General features: G+C 54.1%; 2 protein-coding genes across 2 annotated transcripts; both read left to right on the top strand.

The window, feature by feature from the left end:
• Nucleotides 1–3906: 3906 nt before the first annotated feature.
• On the top strand, nucleotides 3907–11236 carry PRDM12 (PR/SET domain 12). The gene is made up of 5 exons (XM_058853833.1): nucleotides 3907–4120; nucleotides 4912–5102; nucleotides 6097–6252; nucleotides 9816–9927; nucleotides 10854–11236. Exons 1-5 carry the CDS (start codon nucleotides 3907–3909, stop codon nucleotides 11234–11236), a joined length of 1056 nt encoding a protein of 351 aa, XP_058709816.1.
• A 2026-nt stretch (nucleotides 11237–13262) lies between these two features.
• On the top strand, nucleotides 13263–17450 carry EXOSC2 (exosome component 2). Its single transcript, XM_058853867.1, has 9 exons — nucleotides 13263–13499; nucleotides 13581–13682; nucleotides 13756–13801; nucleotides 14060–14149; nucleotides 14263–14328; nucleotides 14475–14543; nucleotides 15388–15564; nucleotides 15734–15862; nucleotides 16692–17450. The coding sequence occupies exons 1-9, from the start codon at nucleotides 13375–13377 to the stop codon at nucleotides 16770–16772; spliced, it is 885 nt and encodes a 294-aa protein (XP_058709850.1). The 5' UTR covers nucleotides 13263–13374; the 3' UTR covers nucleotides 16773–17450.
• The last annotated feature ends 129 nt before the right edge of the window (nucleotides 17451–17579 follow it).

Raw genomic sequence — 17579 nt, 5'->3', positions numbered from 1 at the left:
CGCAGAGGTTGCGGCTGGAGCAGCTGACAGCCCCGGCTTCCAGCCCGGCTCTCCGCAGTCTCTTTCCCGGCGCTCGGGGGGCGCACGGAGCAGGTGATGGGGTCGGCACCGGGCACCGGGCACCGGGCACCGGGCAGGGCACGGAGGGGCGGCCGGGGCCAGGGGGATTTTGAACTCAGACCCCACGGTCCCTTCGCCTCGTATTAGCGCTGGCAAATCCAAAATAGTTTTTAATGACACATACTACCCCCCCACCCCACCCCGGATCGGGGGCTCCGCTGGACTTTTCTCAGCCCAACTAATATCTTTTTAATGACTTTGGGAGGGGGCAGAGCCCGGCTCTGCCCTAGAGCCTGGATTGCTCCAAACAGATGTTGGGGCAGAGGGAGGGGGATGCTCTTCCCTGCCAGGGACTTTCTTCTAAAGTTCAAACGAGAGGGGAGCTTTCAATCACCGCTAAAAATGTATTTCTTCCCATTGAACAATGGGCTCCTTTCTGCGCCCGAGGGGACTCGGCTGCGATCGCGTTTCTGCTGCCGGAGAGGAGAAACCTCCGGTTTTAGCGCAAGAAAAACTCAGCTTCGAAAAGGGTTCTTCCCTGCGCCGGTTATTTTCGTAGCTCTTCATCCCTCCTGCGTTCACCCTCTACGGAAAAAAAAATAAAAAAAAAATAAAAATAATACAAAATTGTACAAACGAAGCACTAATCCCCCTTCCGCGCTGCAGCCCTGAGCCGCCGCGCAGGAGCCGCCGCGGATCTTTGCAGTGAAGCCGGGCAGCGAATGCGAGCTTTGAGGAAAGAATCGCGGCTGCACCGGCCCGGGGCAGCGGAGGCTCCATCCTCACATCCCGGCTCCATCCCCGGCGGCCCCACAAGAGTTAAATTTTAAAGCAAATCAAATTCCCATTGGCCACTGTATATTATCTCAGCAGTCTTCATTTGATACCTCTTTAATACAGAAAGGAGCTTTTCAAACCCCTTTTCTCTCTTTTCTCCCGCCACTCTTTAAGAGCAATAAATGTTCAACTGCAATAACTATAAATCAATCTCCGCTCTGTTCAAATCCTATTCATGCGAAGGGCTGGAAGAGGGGAGAGAGCTCCCCCCTCCCCCCCGCCCCCCAAAAAGCAGCTGCTGGGCTCTAATCTCCTTTCTTGCACTGTCATTCACCCTCATTTTTCCTCCATCACCCCATCCCTGCAATCTTTTCTTGTTTTGCTTTTCTTTTCTCTCTTTGCTGCATTATGATCCCATGTCTCCCCTCATCAGACCCCAACCTTGTCCAGATCCTGACCATCCCCTTGTAGGCTGTGAAAGAAAAGAAGAGTCCATGGATGTCAAATTGGTCTCAAAAAGACCATGAAAGATTGATTTGCTCCACTTTTCTTCTGCCTGACATTATTTCTGAGGGTCCTGAATGGGAAACCAGAAAGTCTGGGACTGGAATAAAGATGTTCTCTCTGTAAGGGGGAGACGGGGGGGAAAAATGCCCATTTACTCCTGGCCCATCAACCCTGCAAAACAGAGCAAAAGAAAAGAGGACTGTGGCTATTCAGAGTCAGACCAATATGTACACCTCCCAACAATATGCCAATATACTGAGGGCTTCTCTATTAACACCCATGAATATTAAAGTGCTCACTAAACGCTCAGAAGGAACTTTGGGAATATACACATGAAAATACAAGCAGCATTGTGCGGGGCTCAGAACAATGGGGCGGCGATAATGGCCCTTCTCTATTAACAGCCATGAATATTAAACTTGTTTCCTCTTAAATGTTAAAAAGGAGGGATAGCTGCGATATTAAAAAAGAGAAATGAGTAGGGGGTGGAAGGGGAACACGCAGCAAAGCACCTTCCTAGGGCCGGGAAGAAGCTTTGGGAAACAGCTGGGGATATTTAAAACCACGCAGAAAATGGAAGAATTTTTTTTTTTTCCACCTTTTTCAATCACTCCCCCCCGCACCGCCGAGCCCCCGCAGCCGGGAGCGGGGTTCAGCGCAGCCCGCACCGGAGCCGCAGGGGGTTCAAGAGAATCTATTATTTTTTTGTCCCGGGATAACTTGAAGGTTGAAGGGTTTTCCTGGGGAAAGGGGAAAATAAAAAAAAAGCAATCCGATGGCTGGCTTGCCTTGGCGGCTGGAGTGAGCCGGTGTTGGGAACCTTTCCACCTGATGCGTTATGTTTAGCAAGGCTAAAATATTCTGAGAGCTCCTCTAGCCAAAGTCCAGAAAAACAAAATAAACTTATTTTTTACGCTAATTAAACCCCAAACCAATTCCTGGCAGGTTGTTAACCTCCTCTTTCCAGGACAGCGCTGCCTCTCGCCGGGCGAAGACCCGAAGTAAGAGCAGATTTGGGTAGGTTCCGGACATCTGCGTTGCTTCTTGACTGGATTAATAGAAATAATTGCACATGGGTTATAGCATCGTTTCACCCAGGCCAGAAGTCACTCCACAGCTTCACCCCATGAAACACCCACCCAGGGGATAGGGTGGGGGTTTGGGCTGTGCTTGGCTGCTGCTCCGGGCGCGGTGAGACCCGGCGGGGCTTCCCGGGACTCCGGGGTGCGGGAACCGGCCTTTGAGGATCCTGGGGGCCCAGCCTTCTTCCCGCAGCCCTTTACAGCCCCTCGTCCCCATGAAAATCAAAAGAACAAGGCTAAGGAGAGGGCTCTAAGCTTCGACACAGCAGGATTTGGTTTAAATCCGGGAAAGATTAACCCTTTGCTGAGCCGGCAAAGCTCGGGCCCGGAGGGGAGCGCTGGGTTTGGGGGCTCCGCTCTGATGCCACCTTGTTGGGAAGCAGAGGTGGCTGCGGAGCTCTTGGGCTCGGCAGGGCAGGGATGGGCGCCGTGGCTGCCCGGGGAATGCCTTCGGGCGCGGGTGACGCGGCGGCAGAGCTCCGGAGATACCGCAGCCTCCCCGGGGCCGGGGTCCGGCGCTGGGGGGACACGGCAGGGCATGGTTGTTATTGCAGGGAGACGGGGGATCCACGACCGGTCCGCGATCCACACCTGGGCACGATTCCCACGGGGCTGTGGGGTTGGGGACCTGCCGGGCTGGTGGCGGCAGCCGGGTGAGCCCTGCCTTGGGGTCAAGCGGGGATCGGCCCTGGGAGCGCGTCCCACCCAGCCCGTGCTTGAGGACCCTCTCTGGGAACTTGGGGGAGCAGCCCCGGAGCCTCCCGGTGCTGCCGGTCCCGGCCGGGAGAGCCGGAGGTGCGGGAGGCAGCGGGGAGCCGAGCACTGTCGGGGCCAACTACGGGAGGTTCAGCCCGTTCCCCCGGGGCTGCGAGGGCCAAACGCCGCAGAGCACCGGGAGCTGTCGGGCTCGAGGCCGCCAATTTCGTTGTGGTGCTCAGTGGCCCCAAAGAGCAGCGTTTCAGTCTCAAAACGAGCGCGGGGACCAGGTGGGGAGCGGAACTATGGCCAAAGGTGCGGCCCGTCCGTGGAACACCGGCGGGGACAGCCGTGCCCGTTCCGCTGCTGTTCTGCCGTGCCCGGGGACAGGTGCCCGGGTTTGGGTTTGCCCGGGCCGGGAGGTGCGGGGGGCCGAGCCGGTGCGTGTGTGTGTGTATCCGATTGTGTATATGTGTGTGTGTATCCTGTGTGCGTGTTTGTGTGTGTGTGTGTGTGCTCGCCGTGTCCCTCCCTCCCTCCAGCCACCCCACCCCCGGGAGGGGAGGGAAGGAGGAGATGGGAGGGGGGGGCTCCGACGGCTCGCCTCGCTCCGGCAGCCCCAGTCTCTCCGCCAACGTCAGGGAGGTCATTAATAACCAATTAGGAGGGTCAATGAAGCTCATATATAGCCGGGCGGGAGCCGCCGAGCCGAACGGAGCCCAGCCCGCCGCCCGCCGCCCGTCGCGCCCGGCCCCGTCGCGCTCGGCCCCGCCGCCTCGCCCCCATGATGGGCTCGGTGCTGCCCGCCGAGGCCCTGGTCCTCAAGCCTGGGCTGAAGCCGCAGGGGCTCTCGCTGGCCGAGGTGATCACCTCCGACATCCTGCACAGCTTCCTCTACGGCCGCTGGAGAAACGTCCTGGGCGAGCAGCTCTTCGAGGAGAAGAGCAGCCCCAAGACCGCCTTCACGGCCGAAGTCCTGGCTCAGTCCTTCTCCGGAGGTGAGTGACCCCCCCCGGACCCTCCCCAATCCCCTCGGCTTCCCCCATCGGCCCCGGGCCGGCTCCCGGTGCCCGGCGGCGGGATGCGGTCCCGGCGCCCCGCTCTCCCCAGGCGTGGGACTAAGGGAAAAGGGCTTTAAATTCATTTGGTTAACTTGGGCTTGACCTGAGAAAGTTCCCACTTAAACCGCGGGCTGGGGGGGCCGGGGCCGTCTCGCATTCAGCCGCCCGGGACAATATCTTTTCTCTCGCCCCGGCATCGCCGGGGCGTCCCAGCTCCCTTTTCCCCCTCTCGGATTTCTGTTCCTCTCTTAATTTACCATGAAGGCTAATTCCATTTCCATTCACGATATGTCAACCATCTCATCTCCCCATTTTGTAAGAGGAATTCCTGGGCCCTTTTAAACAAGCCCTCGCGCCATTCAGGCACAATGTACCGCTACAGCATTCCTAAAGGACTAATGAATTTAGAATTAGCAATTTCTTTCTAGTTGAGTTTAATGAATGCAGATCACTTTAACAGCATGACAAATTGCTGGATGGGCCGAAATAGACACCATTTAACCTCCTTTCCCAGCCCCGCTCCCTCGCCCAGCCCGGGATGCTTTTCCCAGGTACCTCCTCAATGCCCCGGGGGAACCTTGTACCGCTTTGTGGGAGCCCGGCTGGGCGTTTAAAAGGCTCAGCCCCGGGGTCTGCGCTGGGGCCGGGGTTGGGCGGGGTCCCCGCCGCTCTCGGTCCCCCCCTCTCCCCCAGCCCTGTCCCTTTCTGAGCCATCTCCCCCCTCGCAGAGGTGCAGAAGCTCTCCAGCCTGGTGCTGCCGTCGGAAGTGATCATCGCCCAGAGCTCCATCCCCGGAGAAGGGCTCGGCATCTTCTCCAAGACTTGGATCAAGGCTGGCACCGAGATGGGGCCGTTCACGGGCAGGGTCATCTCCCCCGAACATGTGGACCTGTGCAAGAACAACAACCTCATGTGGGAGGTAACGACTCCCCTGAACCCCGAGCCCGGACTGGTCTGGAGAGAAGTAGGGACGGGGTGCTGGGGCTCTGTCCCGTGCCTGGGCACCATCGGGCACCATCGGGCACCATCCTCATGCCTCAGTTTCCCCATTCATGCGAATATCTGGGCAGGTGGGTTTAGGAATCCCTTCGAGGAAAAGGATGAGGTTTCCTCAGCCCTCGGGGTGCAGCCAGCCCACAGAGGAGCCCCGAAATGCTGTTTCTTGTGCCCCGTGCAGCCAGATCACACCCTGCCCTGCCCTGCCCTGCCCTGCCCTGCCCACCCTGTCCTGTTGGAACACCCGACTGGTTGCTGCCTGCACTGGCCACAGTAGGCAAAAACAGCTCTGCCCTGTCCCCTGCTCCCTGCTTTGCCCCAGCCCTGGTGAGGTCAATCCCAAATCAAACTGTGGAAATTGGGGGGATCTGAGGAGGAGAGGATATTGTGCACTAATGTACAGCCAATAGAGAGGGTTTTCTTATTTTTTAATTTGTTTGACTCAGACTTGCACTTCTTAATTATTGTTAATTATTATTATAATTTTATGCCTAACAGAAACTTGCCTCATCTTTCCTGGCACCCTGCCAAGCATCATTCCAAGCCTGGCATGCACCTTCCCTCTCCACCCAGGGATTCTCCCGCTCCCACGAACTGCCCCTTCCTCTGGGGCTGAGCCGCTGATGGGGCTCTGATGAGAAGGGAGATTAAGGAAGGGAGCTGGGTTTTCCAGGGAGAAAGGGGCTGGCAGGACCAGCCATGCCAGTGAGAGCTGGGCACATTCCTCAGCCCCGATACAGTCCAGCACCATGACAAGGAAGGGTTTGGCATCTCCTGGCTGCTGCCAGGATCTCAGCCCCGAGGCTGTGCTGGCTTTGAGTTTGTCCCTGTCCAGGGGCTTTATCCCAGAGGCAGGAGGTGGAGTGGCTCAGCCCACTGAGGACAGCATCGCTACCAAGTGCTCTCTCCCCTCGCAGGTGTTCAATGAGGACGGCACAGTGCGGTATTTCATCGACGCCAGCCAGGAGGATCACCGCAGCTGGATGACCTACATCAAATGTGCACGGAATGAGCAGGAGCAGAACCTCGAGGTGGTCCAGATTGGGAACAGCATCTTCTACAAGGCCATTGAGGTAAGTGGGGCTGAAGGGCAGCTGAGCACCTGCAATAGAGGAGCAGGGTGGTGGGATCCACCATCCTACAGACTCTCCCTGCCTTGTTCTTTGGGTTGTTGGTGGGGTGTCTGTGGAAGGACACAGCAGCTTTTCCATCCTTGGAGCTCAGATCCACCAGCAGAGGTAGAAACCACAGGGAAGGGCCATTGCACGGCCTTCAGAGAGTAGTAAAGGTCCCTTCTCCTCTCTGCCCCCTTTCTGTGGGCTCATGGAGTGATGTGTGTTAAACAGAGGGAGAGTAGATCCTTGTTTGGGGTGTAAAGCATGAAAAGAGCTGCAACTCTAGCCCATGTGGGGCTTTGGGCAAGGATGGGGCTTGCATGCTCTATTAAAAAAGTGGGATTTTGTGCAGAACCTTCTTCTTTATAGCAGGGTAAAGTTTGGGGGGGGGTCCTGTGCTGAGCACAGGCTGTGCCTGACTGCACTGCTTTGCCTGGGCATCACACTCCAGCTGTGCAGGGAACCATGGAGTGGGCAGGAAGTATCTCGTGCTCAGCACTGGATGAGGTGCTGGTCTGTGCTGGTGTGGCACAGGGGCAGGGTCCCAGGGGTGGTGCAGCTGCTGTGCAGTGGGGTGATGGCTGAAGGGTGCCCACATCTCCCTACAGGACACTCTGGGATGCAGGTGGCTCCCTGATGTTATTGATGACATGTGCATAGAAATCACACAGTGCCAGAGCAGGGGGAGGGTGGAGACCAGCCCTGCTTATGTGCAGTGTCCCCGTAACCCAACGCTATTGCAGGTGGAGAAAGGTGGTGGCTTGGGGAGGTAGCCCTGTGCAGCAGGGGCTTAAAGAGTCACAAGAGGGGACATGTCCCAATTCATCCCAGACCAGCACTGTGGGATTTTCCCCCTCCAGTATTGGGTTCAGAGTCTCACCTGAGGAGCATTTGCAGCTGGGAGAGGCTCTCAGCCGGGAATGACCGTGAGTGCCTACTGGTTCCGTGGGCATGGGCAGCTCCCAGACCTATCCAGGCTCCTGCACTGGTTTATGGAGGAGCACAAACTCAGATGATCCATGGCACAGGACCACAGCACAAGCAGCAGGGCTGGGTTAGGGATTGCTGCCATGGGGTGGCAAAGGAGAATGGGTGGGTGGGAAGACAATCAGATATTCTCTCCTGCTGCAGGAGACTCCTGTGTGCCCCTTGGGCTCTGCCACCTTTCCCAAGTGCTCCAAACACTTCCCTGCTCTTCTCATGCTGGACACCCCTTCACAGGCTTCAGATGTTTCCAGTTTTAAGACCTGATATTCTTGTCGACATCTGTGCCTATTGTGATAGCAGCTTAAGTGCTTTTACAATTGTTCTTAAATTATGTAAATAAGTAGAATAATTGCAGGTAGCCATGGTGTAATTAGGAACATGACTGTGGTTTTCACACCTTGTGCAGGCATGGACAAGGAGGTGGGTGAGGGATATTTGGGTATAGCCATGATCCAGCTGTAGGCTTGTTCCTGGGGCTGAAGCAGTGAGCAGTGGAGCAGGATGAGTTTAATTCTCTTGGCACAAGCAGTGAATTTGAGACGCTGAGAGTGCTGAACCCCACATGATGTGTGGGAGGAGGTGGGCACAAAGGGTCCCTGCTGTCACGCTGCTCCCCAGGCTCAGCAGGACACGCACACACCGACCCGAACTTGAGCGCTGTCCTGCTCAGCACCACAGGTGTCCATGTGTGCCATTGTCACCCTCCATCCCCCACCAGCCCTGGTGGCTTCCCCACCTCCTGTCCCCCTGCACAGCCTCCTGCCCATGCCCGCTGTGCCCCTGTAGCAGTGGCACAGTGAACTGCCTGGTTCCTATTGCTCTGCACCCACCTCTGCTGACCCAGGGCTCCAAAAGCATCTCTTTGGATGTCTTTCTCACCTTCATGCCAAAAAGTCAGATTTATTTGGTGCTTTTTTTTCCTATTTACCTTTGATATTTTAATGTGTTTTGCCCATTCCTGCCCTAATTTGCTGATTTGTTTTTCCAATCCCCTTTCTCAGCAATACCAAGTTGCTGCTGCTGCAAAATAAAGTGAGGGCAGGAAGTTTTGGCCTTTGAAGGTCACAAGATTCCTGGGGGGCAATTTGAATTTGCTTTGGGGTGTATGCACATGGGTGCTCACCCGCTGCTGGCGTGGCTGCAGCAGCTTCAGCAGAATAAAACACACACCTGTGTACACACCCATGCAGATTGTTTTATCCTTTCAACAATATTTTATGTGCTTGTATTAAAAATGACTGATTTTCTGTTAAGAGTAAATAACCCCAAGAAACGGTGTCATCAATTTGTGATGCAAAAGGATATCGGCTTCCTCTGCCTCCCAAATTCCTCCTCTGCAGCCCAGTGAGGTCTTTATGCAGATGGACAAAGATAAGAAGTCAAATTACTATTGATTTCAGATGCTTAAAATTCAACGTATTTTCAGTGTTGAAATGATTGAACTTAGCATCTGTGTTTCATGTGGATGCTTTACTTGAATCTAGCATGCTCAGTGTACAGAAAACAAAAAATCCTCCAAAACATAGGACATTCCTATTTCTAAATTAGGTTCTTAACAGTAGGGACTGCTAGGGAAAATATGTATTTTTTTTTTATAAAGTGATGTTGTTATTAGTGAACTGGTCTGAGAAGATCCATCTTCCCAGCCATGGCTGCTGCACGAGGGGAGCCTTGAGTGGCGTTTCCTGGCTGCTCGCCCCAGCCATGTGGGACCACGACAGGAACAGCAGGGACAGAAGTGCCATCGCTTCAGGGAAATGGGAGTGTGGATGATGCAAAACCCCTGCCCTGCTCCTGTAACTGTCCTTGGGCTGCTGCAGGCACTGCAGCTCTGGTGGGGGATATAAGCAGTGTTTCACACCTGAGCCCTGGTCTCTGACAGCAGCCCCGAGCTCTCCTCTGCTCCACGGGCTGATGAGCCCTTTGCTGGTGGATCTGCATTTCCACCTTCTAAAAGCAGCTCTGGCAGGGGTGGGTGAGAGATGCTGCCTGTGCCCTGCAGCTGGAAGGTGCTGATGGCTCTGTCCAATGACAAAATGCTCTCCTGGAGCCCTGAGCCGGGGCTCCATGTCCCAGCTCCCTGCTTTGGTCTGTCACTTGTGCTGGTTGTGGCTCCACAAATGGTTTATTTCTTCATGTCTCTGTGCTTCACCCTGTCCTGGTGTCCCTGCATTGCTGGGACCTCTGGGTCCTGCACTCTGGAGACTCCAGATCTGTCCCTGTGCTCTCACGCTGGACACCCCTGCATATTTAGCTGCATATTTACCCATAATCCCATTTGTGTCCCAGCTTGGGGGAGAGCCTGGAGTGGGTCTGTGCTGGTGCTGGGTGGTGCTGAGCTGTGCCATCACCTCCAGTGCTGCATCCTGGGCTGTTCCATGCCTGCCTGTGGGTGTTGGGGACTGCTAGACGGTCCCAGATGGCAGCAGAGTCTGACAGAAATGGGGCACAACCAGGGTAGGTCCAAATGGATCAGAGCAGGGATGGATGTTCATTGCCCCTCCCAACTACCCTTTTTCTATCTCTCTTTCTAGATGATTCCTCCAGACCAAGAGCTGCTGGTCTGGTATGGGAACTCCCACAACACCTTCCTGGGCATCCCAGGTGTGCCAGGGCTGGAAGAGGAGCAGAAGAAGAACAAACATGGTAGGTAATATCAGAAAGAGTCAAGGGCACAACATCCCTCCTGGCTCATCCTGTGCCCAGCCCTGAGGCCATTGGGTGGGCACGAGGCAGGGACACCCCAGGGGTATGGCAGATATCCCAGTACTCTGAGGACAAGCACAAAGATGATGAAATGATCCATACAGCTTGAACAGGTCCACAGTAATTCAGGGCGATGCCTCCAGGCCAGTTTGCCCATGGCTGCTGCTGGTGGGGTGTCTGGCAGTCACTGCCTGATCCAGCCAGGCAGGGAGGAGCAGGGCAGGGTGCGAGTGTAAGGCAATCCCAAAACTCCATGAAACACCAAGTGAATGCAGCCTCTACATCCTCACTCTGCATTTATGGGATCTTAATCACCAACACGGGAGGCTTTTCTCTCCTTGGGCTTTCGCTCTCTGCTTGTCTCAGTGGCTCCCCGTGGTGCTTCTCTGTGGCACAGCACAGCTCAGGCTGTGTTTGGAGCCACTTCTGTGATCCCTGACTCTGCTCCCCACTCTGAGAGGGCCATGTCTGAGCAGAGCAGAGTGAAGGGAGAAGGTGGAACCAGGGTAGGGGCTGCACAGTGTGGTTGGGGGATTCCTGAGAGTTCCTGCACCCACCCCCTCCAGTTCTGCTGCAGCCCAGGGAGGGGAAAATTGATTTCATGTCCATCTACAAGGGATTCATTCAGATCAGCTTGAATGTTCCCCTTACCTAAATCTGGCTGAGCCCATCCCCAGCACTGGCTGCATCCCAAAATCCTACGAGCCAACCTGGATGCCAGTCTCTCCAGGATAGGTGACCTCAGCAGCAGGGAGCCAGTGAGAGGGCACTGGGGGCTTTCCAGGGCACCCAGCACCCCAGGGACTTGGGGTGGGGTGAGCTGCTGTGCTGGAGGGCAGTGTCTGACTGTCCCCTGTCGTCCCCAGAGGATTTCCACGCGGTGGAGACGGGGGCCAGCACAACGGGCCGCATGCGCTGTGTCATCTGCCACCGCGGCTTCAACTCCCGCAGCAACCTGCGCTCCCACATGCGCATCCACACCCTGGACAAGCCCTTCGTGTGTCGCTTCTGCAACCGCCGCTTCAGCCAGTCCTCTACCCTCCGCAACCACGTCCGCTTGCACACGGGCGAGCGGCCCTACAAGTGCCAGGTTTGCCAAAGTGCCTATTCCCAGCTCGCAGGGCTGCGGGCACACCAGAAAAGCGCCCGCCACCGGCCCCCCAACGCCTCCCTGCAGGCCCACTCGCCCGCCCTGCCTGTGCCCCACCCTGCCTCGCTGGCCCATCACATCCCCACCATGGTGCTGTGAAGTCCCGGTGCGGCAGCAGGATTTGGGACAGCAAAGACTGATGCTGAGACATGCAATGAACTTGGGGGGTGGCCCTTGGCTGAGCTGCTTTGTGTCTCAGAGGAATGTTGGGTTGTTTTTGGGCATTGCTGACTGAGAGGGTTTGGCAGGAGGGGAACCCCCAGCTCTTCAGCTGAGTTGTGTGGGGTCATCCCCAGGGAGATGTGGCACAGGGAGGGCTGGTGGCCCCTGGGGTTGGCAGAGGAGAAGGGATGCAGTGGGATGTCCTGTGTGAGTTTGCCAGTGGACTGGGGGAGCCGAAAAGCTGGGCCTGGATCAGTCATGGCTGGGTGTTACAGATAATTTGTTATAAAGAAAAATTCCTCTTATCCATCCTCCTCTGCTCTAGCAGATATGTGCCCTATTGAAAGGCTGGCACAGCCCTGATGCGACCACCCCAGTCATACCTGTTTGCCCTGGGAGTGGCTTTGGCCCCGGTGGCTCCTTCTAAGGGACACATTTCCCTCCCTGGGGGACCTGAGTTGGTGAACATTTGCATTTTCCAGCACCTGAGCCCCCTCTGCCCACCCTGCCTCAGCCTGAGCCCTGTACTGGGGTCTGTCACCGCTCCAAGCGATGCTGTGGGCAGAGGGGACGAGCCATGTGCCATGGGGACACTGTGCCAGCTGAGAATGCCCATCCACAGGCAGGTTGTGCGGGGAGCCTGAGCCTGTGCCTGTTCCAGCCCTGGCAGCTCTTCTCCCCATCCCTTTCCCAGCTGTGAAGGAACATTTTGGTTGGAACTGCTGCTGCCCTCTGGGGACAGAGAAAACCTGTCCCCGGGCCAGCTCTGTCCCCAAGGACAACTCTAAGCGCCCTCTGGAGTCGCCACACTGCGGAGGAGGGCTGTGTATCATAAATCTTAAAAGAAGGTATTCTAATATTAATTATAAGTCTGAGATGTATAAAGTTCTCACAAACCATGTTTCACTTCCAGAAGAAAATAAACAAAAACAGAAGAAAAGAAAAACAACTGTCACTTTAACTTTGTAAATATTTATGTAAACATTATTTACAAGACTTTGATATTATATATTATTTGATTGTATATGTACACAGTGTAAATACATTTGTACCTCTCTTGTATTCTAAATAAAAATTACTTGGAACATTTATCATTTAGAAGAGGGATAGCATGGAAAGCTTTATTTTATGTACCAGGGCAATGATGTGGGTACTGGATGAGTGAAAGTCTTAACTAACACAACAATCTGTGAGTGAGGCGATGTGGTGTCATCTGTTGGACCAAGAAGTGCATCTGGGAGGGGAAGAAACCCAGGTTTTGGCTAAAAAAGCCCTTTTTCAGGTCTGGAAGCTGGGGTAAGTGCTGGCTCACTCTGGAGCGGGTGGTATCTACTAATTCTACCCTGCCAGTCCCTCTTCTTATGAACTTGTACAGTCCCTCTTTGAAGCCACAGCTACTGCTGTCCTTTGATACATTCCATGAATTAGTGCCCACATTTTGGCTGTGATGGCATATAGGTGCAAGCCCTGCTGGAAGGAAGCGGCATACATGCTGACTGTCATCACGGGCTGCTTTTCCCGTGCCATTTCCTCCGCAGCTCTGAGAGCCGAACCGGTGTTTGAGTGGATAAAACTTTTCCACGGATGTATCAGCTCCTGCTGGCACAGGTCGGCCGAGGGGAAGGGGTCAGTCCCGAGTCCCGCGGGGATGTTTAAGCCAAGCGTGAGCACCGGCCAGCTGAGGAGGGCATCAGTGGATTGCCCTCAGAGGGACACGTTGTATGAGGGACACCCAAACTGGGGGTGCTGCTCCCCGCCTCGAGCGCGCGGGCTGCGGGGCCCGGTGAGCCCTGGGGGAGGCCCGTGCCGTCCCTCCGGTTTGCCGGCCGGGTTCTGAGGGAGCCGGGGGCTGCCCGAAGAGTGGCACACCTTGCCCGCACTAAAGATGGCCGCCCCCCTCCCCCCCCCGGCTCCGTCGGGGCGAAGCCCAACAGTCCCTTCGCTGCCAGAAACAACCATGGCTGCCCAGTCACCGCCCCCACCGCCCTCACTCAACATGGCGCCGCCCGCGGCCTCAGGCGCGCTCTCGCCAGCAGCCAACATGGCGGGCGGAAGGCGCGTGCGGCGGGGCCAAGATGGCGGCGGTCACCATGAGGCTGCCGGCGGTCCGCGCGCCCCTGGATTCCAGCGCGCCCCGGGGCGGCGAGAAGCACCTGGTGGCACCGGGGGACACGATCACCACGGACACGGGATACATGAGGTGCGGGCAGCGGCGGAGGCGAGGCGGCGGCGGGGTGGCGCGGCTTCGGGCTGTCTTTAGGTGGCCGCTCTCTCTCCGCAGGGGCCACGGTACTTATGTGGAGGACGAGAAGCTGATCGCCTCGGTGGCCGGCGTGGTAGAGAGGGTGAACAAGCTGGTGTGTGTCAGGGCGCTGAAGGCCAGGTGAGCGCGGCCGCGGTGGGTGCGGGGCCTGGCTGGGCAGGGTGAGGTGTGTGACCGCCGCTCTCTGCCCCAGGTACAACGGCGAGATCGGCGACATCGTGGTCGGGAGGATTACGGAGGTAAAGTCCCGTGATTGCCGCGGTGCCGAGGAGGAGGGTGGTCGTGGCTCCATCCGACTTTAAGCGTCCTCCTGGGATCCTAAAACATTGATACACATCAGTGTCCCTGCGCAGAGTACTGGGAGCGTGTTGATTTTAACCATGATGAGGCTCGAAGAAGCCGTAAGAGCTGTCCCCTCCTGCAGCTTGGTGAGCTGCAGCTCCCATTCAATTTTTGAGTGTGTATCCATAAGTTTGGGTGTTTTTTTTCCCCCTTAGGTTCAGCAGAAACGATGGAAAGTGGAAACAAATTCCAGGCTGGATTCAGTCCTGTTACTGTCGTCTATAAATTTACCTGGTGGGGAGCTGGTGAGTGTAGCTGGTTGTTTTGCATGGCATCCTAAGGTCTCCCACAATGAGCTACTTACTGATGGATGTTTTCTCATTCTGGGCTACATGTAACTTTTCTTGTGATGTTTCAGAGAAGGAAATCAGCAGAAGATGAGCTTGCAATGAGGGACTACCTGCAAGAAGGGGATCTCATCAGCGTATCCTTTTGCTGCTCCCATTGACAGATGAGCCAAGGGCATGGGAAGAACAGGGAGAGCTTGGCTGGCCTGGCTGGGGGTGAGAGCTGTGGTGGGGTGGCACTGGGAAGCCTTAGGGACCCTCTTTCCTTAAGTGGCACTGACAGGCAGAGGTTCAGTCTATATTTGCTGATGGGGCTGTATCGCTGCACACCAGGAGCCTGAAGTACGGGAAGGTGAGTTATTCCAAAGGCCTTGATCCTGGGTTAATTCTGCACCACCTGACTTGTATAAGGCCTTTTGGTGGCTTTTTTAAGAAAAAAGCTCTGGAGTAGAGAAGGATGGTGTTATAACCCATTCCTGCAGGACAGGAAGACTCTCAGCATGGGAACACCAGTTAGAGTTTCCCCGAAGCAGAGGAGGTGTCCTTGAGTTGCCCTTTGATCCACTGCTTCCCCTGACTGCAGTTTCAGCCGCTAGATCTGTTTTCCCCACTAGCCACTTGGGAATTAAATCCTGGGGAGAGATCTCCTCACTCCTCTTCAACTGGCTGTTGCCCCTGTGACTTGTTCCTCTCCCCAGGGCTCTATTTTAGGCTTTGTGCAGTTGGCATTTATCTCTGGTTTTGTGCATTGAAATAAACCAAGGGGCTGTTGGAGCGTAGGCTGCAGTTTGGGATTACCAGACCGAGGGTATTAGCACTTAAAAGATGAAAGGAAAGTGTGCTTATTGCACAAAGGGTGAAGGACAGTGATTGGATTACCAGGGAAAGTGTTCTGCTAAATTGGGCCACTGACTCCTCATTTTTCTGCAGGGATGGTTGATGTGTAGTTACAATCAAGATATTATTAACATTCGTGCTAAGCACTTAGAGTATTCTTCATCTTCAAAGGGATGCATTAACTAATCCTCCCAGCACTCCCAGAGGCAGGCAGGTTTTATATTCACTGTTTCACAGGAAAGATGTTAAAACAGTGTTGTTCCTAGGTCAGGAATGGAGTGAGTGTGTGTCAGTGACTTGGTGTTATCTGTGGTGGCTCATGATGTCTCTCATGCTGAGCCTCATGGTCTGTTCTCCAGCTTGGCCAGGGTGTGCTGGTTCAGGTCTCTCCCTCCCTTGTGAAACGCCAGAAGACTCATTTCCACGACCTGCCCTGTGGTGCATCCGTGATCCTCGGCAACAATGGCTTCATCTGGATCTACCCAACTCCGGAGCAGAAGGATGACGAGGCCGGAGGCTACACCGCCAACTTGGAGGTGAGTGTTCAGGGAGGTGAGCCTTCTTCTACCAGTGATGGTTTTCAGTCTGACATATTCAGAAGCACGTGAGTAACCTGAGACTCTCAGGATCTTGTAATAGGTTCACAGCAAGGCTTTTTTACTTACTTCCCTCTGCATTCATCCCTTTTCCTCTGTCCTTCCTCAGCCAGTTCCCTTGTCTGACCGGGAGGTGATCTCACGGCTCCGAAACTGCATTGTGGCTCTGGTTGCTCACAAGATGATGCTCTTTGACACCAGCATCCTGTATTGCTATGAAGCATCCCTTCCTCATCAGGTATAGGAACCAGTAGTGTTTATTCCACACTGAGGGGAGGGAACAGAAGGGCTGCATCAGTTGCTGCTGAAGTCAGAGTTTCCTTTCAACTTACCAAAACATCCTGTAAGTGACAGTACAAACTCTCACCTTCTGCATAACATAAGTTGCCTTGCACAATTTCAGGGATAATTTGAAGGGTTCTGCCTCTGGCAAAGTCTAGCTATTCCTACAGAGAGAGCAGTCCCTTTTTTGATAGATGTTGTGTATCCCTTGCTGGCATTATGGACCCGTAATTCCTGTGAAAACAGTGTTAAATTTGGTATTGTATGAGGGTGCAGTGCATTTTATGAAGCAATGAAAAAGTAAATGTCATGTATTGTACAGAGTGCAGTCTCATGTCTGTATCCACTGCTGGAAGGCTGCCTCCAGCAGCCTTTGACCTCTTGCTATACAGCTTTTCACTGTGATTCCTGCCAGCACAATCATGGGCAATTCTCTTCCCATAAATAAATGAGATCTGAATTGTCTTCCGCTTTCATTCTCAATGAGGTGTTCATTTGAACTATTACTGTGTTTAAATAATTTCTGCCCTTCCCAAATACAGTGTGTGTCCTTGAAGGAAGATGAGGAGGGTTAGTAGCCTCTTCTTTGATTTCCTCTGGTCTCTGTAAGAATTCCCAACTGGCAAAGTTAATTTTGCCTTGGACCCTCTGCCATAGGTCTTTTTTCACCACAACCCTCTAAACTTCCTTGCTGGCCACTGCCATGTGTCAGGGAGCTTTGTCTCCCTGACTGAAAAAATAGCAGTTGATTCCTGGTGCTCATGTTGCTCTTCTTTCCACTGCAGATCAAGGACATTCTGAAACCAGAGGTGACAGAGGAGATCATTCTGGAAGCTCGACAGAGGTTGCTGGATTTGGAGGGATAGAGCATATGGCCAGAAGCAGTCATTTGAAATCCCAGCATGGCAGCTTTGAGTCTCAGTATTATGTTTTTTCAGTGTTCTAGTTCCCAACATTCATTCCACACTTCAGAAACCACTGAAATTCCTCACTATTAGGATATCTCCTGTGTCCTTTTAATACAAAGTAGTACTTAAGTACAATGGCCTTTTAATGCAACGGCCTGAAAAATTGATATCTGACCTTTATAAAGATGCAGATGCAACTGGGACATGTCTCCTAGCACCTGGTGCTGTATCTAGTGTCCCAGAACTTTGTGCAGAATGACAGAGAGGAAGGGATATGTTTTTGTAATGTTTCTCTCTCCCCAGAAGGTGATTTGGGTTTTAATTTACTTGTGATACAGATCTGCCAGTCTATCCCCTGACTGAGAGTCCTCATTTTTCCAGGCACATGTGTTTAGAGAACAGGAGTATGCACACCCTTGCTAACCAGAGTTTGGGTCTGGCTGTTCATGGCTTGAATATCTCAGGGGTATGAGATGGGATGTGGCTGTTGCTGTCCATATGAGCCAGGAGCTGTGGACATACAGTGTCCTGGTTTGTGTTATCCTGCTGGTCTTTTTTTTTTTTTATGCCTCTTCTGAGGAAGCACCAATATGGTTTTGTATTAAGTATTTTACATTTCAATAAATTTTTTGAAACAAATCAGTCCTTAGTGTGTGCATTGGCTTGTTTTCAGTCTAGCTTGAGAGCTGTGGTTGGCTCAAGTTTCCTTGTGCCAGGACGCTTGGAATGGTTACACTGTCTTATCTCCCCTTCAGCTGCTGCCCT

The sequence above is a fragment of the Poecile atricapillus genome, chromosome 20 (genome assembly GCF_030490865.1).
Source record: "Poecile atricapillus isolate bPoeAtr1 chromosome 20, bPoeAtr1.hap1, whole genome shotgun sequence".
Taxonomy (NCBI): Eukaryota; Metazoa; Chordata; class Aves; order Passeriformes; family Paridae; genus Poecile; species Poecile atricapillus.
The sequence above is the reverse complement of the archived record's forward strand: the minus strand, read 5'-3'. Positions and strand labels throughout refer to the sequence as shown.

What these genes read in the sequence shown, in the direction of transcription:
- EXOSC2 (XM_058853867.1), top strand. Translation starts at nt 13,375, where the DNA reads ATGGCGGCGGTCACCATGAGGCTGCCGGCGGTCCGCGCGCCCCTGGAT. An exon ending in ATTTACCTGGTGGGGAGCTG is followed by an intron (nt 14,150 to 14,262) that starts GTGAGTGTAGCT and finishes GTGATGTTTCAG; the next exon opens with AGAAGGAAATCAGCAGAAGA. An exon ending in AAGCATCCCTTCCTCATCAG is followed by an intron (nt 15,863 to 16,691) that starts GTATAGGAACCA and finishes TTTCCACTGCAG; the next exon opens with ATCAAGGACATTCTGAAACC.
- PRDM12 (XM_058853833.1), top strand. Translation starts at nt 3,907, where the DNA reads ATGATGGGCTCGGTGCTGCCCGCCGAGGCCCTGGTCCTCAAGCCTGGG. An exon ending in GGCTCAGTCCTTCTCCGGAG is followed by an intron (nt 4,121 to 4,911) that starts GTGAGTGACCCC and finishes CCCCCCTCGCAG; the next exon opens with AGGTGCAGAAGCTCTCCAGC. An exon ending in TCTTCTACAAGGCCATTGAG is followed by an intron (nt 6,253 to 9,815) that starts GTAAGTGGGGCT and finishes CTCTCTTTCTAG; the next exon opens with ATGATTCCTCCAGACCAAGA.